Source organism: Alosa pseudoharengus, unplaced genomic scaffold, assembly GCF_046254945.1.
Source record: "Alosa pseudoharengus isolate Yale_2024_CS ecotype anadromous, Long Island Sound unplaced genomic scaffold, YU_APseudo_1.1 YU_APseudo_1.1_scf_14, whole genome shotgun sequence".
Lineage (NCBI taxonomy): Eukaryota > Metazoa > Chordata > Actinopteri > Clupeiformes > Clupeidae > Alosa > Alosa pseudoharengus.
Genome location: NW_027468609.1, coordinates 20,492,447 through 20,499,076, shown reverse-complemented (window position 1 = coordinate 20,499,076; position 6,630 = coordinate 20,492,447). Strand labels below are relative to the sequence as shown.

Sequence of the window (6,630 nt, the reverse complement as noted above, 5' to 3'; positions counted from 1 at the left end):
GTGTGTGTGTACATTTCACGCGTGTACAAATGTGTTCTTAATTGTAAAGGTGTACTTTATTTCTTTGTGTGTGTGTGTGTGTGTGTGCCTCAGGTCTGCGTAAGGTGATGGTGCGCGCCCACAGGCAGGCGTGGTGCTGGCAGGACGAGTGGTACGGCCTGACCATCGAGGACATCCGGCAGCTGGAGCTGGAGACCCAGCTGGCACTCGCCGCCAAGATGGCGCAGTACAGCTGCAATGAGGAGGGGGGCGCCGGAGAGGCCAAGGGCACGGCTCCCACCCCCGACCAGCAGCCCGAGGACAAGCAGCCAATCAGCACGACCGAGGCCGAGGAGTCAGGGCGTGGCTCGGTGGACACGCTGCAGGCCAGAGGGGAGCTGACCAAGCAGTGGTCCACCTCCTCGCGCTCCTCACGCTCCTCAAAGAGGGGGGGTGAGTAGAACACCCTTACACACTTGTTATCATTACATTATATTACATTATATTACATTATATTACATTTGGCTTGTTATCATTACATTATATTACATTATATTACATTATATTACATTTGGCTGATGCATTTTTAGCCAAAGCGACATGGTAGACAGTTTTTTAAAGCAATTCTCTCAACTTCTATTCTAGGACAATTTTATAAAGGTAGAGTACTATGAGAATAAGTGCATCAGTGAGTGCTGTTGTAAACAGTCTAGTGTCAGTTCTAGTGAGGTGGTAAGTGTTAGGATCATCAAGAATAGTTGTAGGTAGTGCTACGCACACACACACCTCACTGGGGGGGGCAGTGGCAGTGTCAGGCAGTGGCAGCCGTTGCAAGTCTGTGTCGCATGGGATAAAATAGTCTAAATAGTGCTAATTACCAGCCACTTTTACCTCACTGGGGCTGTCTCCCAGAACGATATCTCATCCTTTTTTATCCAATCTAAAATAAAAGTGTTTATATATGAACAGAAGTGTCAGTCAGACATTGGGATCGGGCTGTCAGAGACTTAAGCGCAGCCTGATTCAGCCTCATTACTTAGATTCAGTAAATAAGTGGCTTTCATTAATTGCTGTCAATTCAAGTAAGTGTATAATGTTCAACTTGCCAATCCTGTATTCTCCAGGCACCACCCTTCAGCTGGCAAACGCAAACGCCGCGCTCTCCCGTTTGTTCTTTGTGGGTGCATGATCCAGGGAACTTGAAAAGAAAATCAAAAATTGGTCCCACTCCAAAATCTTTTCTTTTTTCGCTGATTTATTTTCACATAGCCGCAGGGGTAACAAACGTTTCGGCCTTGCGGCACTCGTCAGTGTGGAGATAGAGGAAGTAGAGAATGCAGGAAAAAGGAAATGTTGAATTGCTTTCGTTTTGTAATTCAAAATCGACAGTCCAGCATAAGTAGTTTAACAAGCAAAAGGAAATATTGGCAAAAGCTGAGGCCAAAATCCATATCCAATTTTCATAGCAATGCATCACTAGACGGCACCCTTCCAGCAGCACTTGGCTTCAATACCACAGCTAATACATTTGCATTGCGAAGTTTTTAAATCTCAAATGGAAATAACACAGTAATACAGCACACTGATCTTTGTCGCCTCTGTATACAACTTATAACTAACAGTATAACGTTATACTCTGTGTACACCTCCACTGTCTCTGCATCAACATTTCAAACTTTGGAGTGAGTTTTTTTTTTTACAGAATACACTACTCTTAACTCTACTTATTTTTGCCTCTTAAACCACTGTTATTCTCTACACTCTTCCTCCTTTCTCCTCTTATCTCCACCTCGTCTACCTGCTCGTCTCTCTGCAGCAGGAAGTCCGTCTCGCCACAGCCTATCAGAATGGCGCATGCAGAGCATAGCTCGAGACTCCGACGACAGCACAGATGATGAGTTCTTTGATGCCCCTGGTAATATATTTCTGTTGTCAGTCTCTCCTGCTGTCATAATAAAAAAAAAACTCTGGCAAATGCCCCCTGCTCTCAACTGTCTGACAACGATTATATAAAAAAACGATGAGTATTGCAAATGAAACAGATTGGACAGTAGGCAGACTGGTTGTTGTCATACGTTTCTTACTTTACATAAGTCCAGAGAGACAGCAGCCATGAGCAGTCATGAGGAGTGTGTTAGTGACTCAGTCCTAGCAGATTGTGTGTACAGGATTTTTAACTGCATCGCATGGGTGACATGAACAAATATTTGTACAGGGTCTGAAACTCTATGTATCCATGCTATCTTTTTGTACCTTTAAAGAGGGCTTCTCTGACAATGAGGAGATTTTCACCAAGGAGATCACCAAGTGGAGCTCCAACGACATGATGGATAAGATTGAGTCAACAGATGCTGATGAATCGCAAGGTAAACATCATCATACTGTACATTGGATTCAGGCGTTTCATTGGGTACAGTAGATGGCCTTGTCCCATCTGTGAGTGCGAGGGTTTCTAACTATGGGTCAGCCTGTGTCAATACTGAATTTGTTCCAGTTAATTCTTGACTGTGTAACTCAACTAGGCTGTACAGTAATTTCCCAAATATTAACCACATTGTTTATAAACTGCAGCACAGTGTATTATGCAAATTAAAAAAACAAAACAGTGTATTGACCACACCCGTGTATTAACCACACCTGTGTATAAACCACAAATTATTAAATTAAATGACTTTAAAATGAATCAGAATCAGATTGTGATAGTGATTGTCAAGTAGAAGAAAATAAATGCATTTCCATGTATTGCCCATTCTTGTGTAATAACCTCATTGGTTAATAGTTGGGAAATTATGGAATGTTCTTTGCCGATAAATTTTGTTAATAGCTACCTTTCACCCTTTTTTCCGGATAGGTGAATTGTATCCAGAACCTGGGGGTGATTTTGTTGAACCACCTAGTGTGGAAAGGGTCACTGAGGTTTGTAATATTTCCACACACGCATTGGATGTTTGACTCAATATCAACCATCATTTTTCATCTTTAATGTTCCATGTTTACATGCCATCATGGCTTTTTTTTAAATTTGCCTTGCTCTCCTACAACATCTGAACATGTATCATGTTTAATCTTTCATGTCATAAAACTTTCATTTATTTTCAAAGCATGTAGTTCTACACAAAAAGAATAGGCATCTAAGCTCAACCTGTATTATTTTGTATGTTGGATCAAAAGGTTTTAAATTATACTTAAAACAAAAATGACTGAAGCAACATGAAGTAGAGCAGTTCAACTGAACACGATCAAGTACACAAAGGCACTTTAAACAGCCAGTGGAAGGATACGTGTTTTTAAGGACAGATAGGATGAGAGGAGGCCGCCTTGAAGGTCATGTTCCCATGATGCATGAGGGATTCCTCAGGAAATTGTGGGGAGGAAGAGCCCCTGGACCCTCACCCTCCTCAGCGCTTGTTCTGTTCTCATGCTCAGACGTGGCAGCCGGCCAAGCCCTCCAAACCCCACAGACAACACAAACACCAGCACCACCACAAACATCACAAATGCTCCTCCGAGCGCTCCTCAAAGACCAGAGTTCACAGGCCTCCAGCTGTGAGTAACCACAGGGAGCCAAGTGCATCTTGGGCCCGAGTCCAGTAGTCACAGCCAACCCTTTGTAGGCTCTCCAATTCGGCATGTCATCTTTAGGATTCCCTAGTTTGACAGGCACATAGAGTCTGTGAACGTGGTAGTGTGTTTATAAACTTGTGGTTATACAGCAGTTGTGTTTTGAAATGTCTTGGATAGGCTGCCCCTGAGGTTTGTTTCTCTCGTGAGAGGTGACCGTAGGAGTGTTTGTGTTTGTATGTTTAAATATTAACACTAGTACAGTTCTAGCACAAGTGCAGTTGCAGTACAGTTACACTTGTCTTTGAGCTGTATTCCCTTGTCTTACCAGTATCTGGCTAAGGTTATGATTTGGTTTTTTGATTGTTGAGAGTATCTGGATCTGGTTATGTTGTGTTAAATATCATGTTAATAGCTACTAAACAAGCTAAACACTAAAGAATGCACATTGACACAAACACATGTACATAAAGGGTAATAAAATACAAAAAGAGTGTAAAATGTTATATTATATACAAATACATAAAATAAAAGAAGATGAATAAACCAATAAACAAGTAAAATAGATAAATAGATTAAATAAACAGATGATAATGATGAGGTATGGGCCACTGTGGAGTCAGTTGTGAGGTGTATGGAAGAGCCCTGTCCATGGTGCTGAAGTCCCTTGGCTGCTCCTGATACACTGGGCACATAACTGAAGCGTTCCATTGACGCAGTGTCTGCTGCAACAATTAGCTTCCACTTTGATCAATGGAACTGGCTACACCAGACGTGATAGTGGTACGCACGTTGGAAAAAAAGACTTCTAAAGCTATTTTTACGCTTTAAGAATAGAACGCTTTAGTTGTAGACTCGTTGTAGCCCGGGCCTGAGCCACAGTTTCACTGCGTGGCATCCTTCATTTCTATGGACTGCTACAGTACATGCACTTCAGGACCTGTGCATGTGCAGTTTGTGCAATGTAGATGTGTGCTTACACTCCATTTGTACCCTGCACATTCTCTGGTGTCGTCACATCAGCACTGCACCACATAGAGCATACTCGTTGAGATTTCTGAAGATTTCTGTTTCCTGAAGAACTATTGTACAACGTAAAGCTACATCACTACTTGGATGTAACGTTTACATCATACATGTGTTAGTTATGCTCTCTCCCCTTTTTATTTATATGATATTGACCTCTTTTCAGTGTTAGATGTAGAATTTCTCTTTACTGTTTACATTTCCACCAAAATTGTTTGTATCATTTTGTAGAATTTTTTTTGGCTTTCTTGTCATCCTTTCTCTCCATCCTTCTCTTCATCTCTCTCTCTCTCTCTCTCTCTCTCAGGATGGCTCCTCTCAGCAGTGCTTGCAGCCCTCCAAGATCCATGTGCTCGTTCTGGTCCTCCACGGCGGGAACATCCTAGACACTGGGGCCGGCGACCACACCAGTAAGCAGGGTGATCTGAACACGCTCAACACGGCGTTTGAGACGGTCATGCGCGTGCACTACCCGGCTGCGTTGGGTCGTATCGCCCTGCGTCTCGTGCCCTGTCCACCCGTCTGCGCTGAGGCCTTCTCTCTCGTCTCCCAGTGAGTGTCCAGTCCCCCCCACCCAACACACATCTCACAATCGTGCAACGCAGGCCGTGCGTTGTCTCAACTGATTCTCTCTGCAGTGTTTAGCAGTGTTTTTCTTTATCTATCACATGTCATTTCTGTCTGTCTCTCTCTCTCTCTCTCTCTCTCTCTCTGTCACACACACACAAACACACTAGAGGGTGACAATTTTTCGGGACTCCCGCGGGTCACGGTATTCCCGCGGGTTTCCCGCAGTACGGGAGTAAATTTCACTGTTGGTAACGTGATTGGGACGGGACAGGAAATAATAAACGGGAGCTGGCGGGAAGCCAAAAATTAGGCTATTAACTTAAAAAAATGACAATGCAGTTAGTGCGCCCAAAGACGTGAGACATTTCGTTTTAGAAAAGATAACCAATTACAACCCACAATACGTTTGTTGTTGATTGGTAGCCTATCAGAGCAAGACAAGCAGCTGCCCTGTTCACAATCAATCAGCTTCAGATAGGCCCTAATATAAGGCAAATGGATGCAAAGAAACAGTTACAGGCGAAAGTGTCAGCAAAGGACAGCTCTATTCAATTGCACGAGCTGTCCGGGAAAGCGGATCTCGTTGTTTAATGTGTCATGCAATGTTGGGGCATGGCACCTCAACGATCGCATTCCTCAATATATTTAGTAAGGGATAATGTATAGAACGCCGGTCATTGTCGGGAGATAGGTCCCGACAGGGCGAACCGGACCCCGACGCGCAGCAAAACGACACAATAAACTCCCCACGATATGACTCTTTAGCCTACATAGCCTAGGCTATAGCCTATTTGTTACCGTTTCATCATGGCTTTTGCTGAGAAACAAATAGTTCGCAACAACACACGCTGAACTTGAATCAAACATTCTTTAGAACACAGCTGATCAACCGTCTGCTTTCACTTTTGAATAAAGTTCCAATCCTTGCGTAGTGATATGAAAGAATTGACTTAGAAGCACAAAGACCATTTTCCTTGACAGCGGTCTGTTATACTTAGCAACGGTCTGTTATTCAGAATTAGCAGACCGCCGAACGTTGGGAAGGCCCATTCAAGTGAATGGAGCATTCTGCAGCACTATGAAGAGCCGTGTAATAAGCCTATATATCGCATAACCTGGCGGAACGCAAAAAATAGTTTTGTTTACTCATAGCAACAACGTTGCTATGCTTCGCTGGTTTAACGTGATGAGAACGGTGCAAACTTAACTGATGGGATGAGATCTATGAAATGATTTAAGCATAGCCTACAGCAAAGTACTGTAAAATATGTATTTTAATGTAGCCCAAAATGATCGGCTATTAAAGAAAAGTTAGACAAGGCTTTCTGCCCTACCAAAATGTAGCCTATGGTCACCGCACGAAACTGTAGCCTAACAGTCGGATAACTTTAGACATCAACATATATAGGGAGTGGGACGGGATTCGGGAGTCTTTCTCTCGGGATTTTGCGGGACAGAATTTTTTGGGGGGGGCTGTCACGTGATCGGGATATG

At 43.3% G+C, this 6,630-nt stretch overlaps 1 protein-coding gene across 1 annotated transcript in view; it reads left to right on the top strand.

Moving 5' to 3' along the window:
- Positions 1–6,630, top strand: part of pitpnm2 (phosphatidylinositol transfer protein, membrane-associated 2) — a 61,123-nt gene that overhangs the window by 21,772 nt on the left and 32,721 nt on the right. The window contains exons 6-10 of the mRNA XM_076284117.1: positions 94–432; positions 1,796–1,894; positions 2,241–2,345; positions 2,831–2,895; positions 4,874–5,118. Coding sequence (XP_076140232.1) covers positions 94–432; positions 1,796–1,894; positions 2,241–2,345; positions 2,831–2,895; positions 4,874–5,118 — 853 coding nt within the window. The remainder of the gene's footprint in view (positions 1–93; positions 433–1,795; positions 1,895–2,240; positions 2,346–2,830; positions 2,896–4,873; positions 5,119–6,630) is intronic.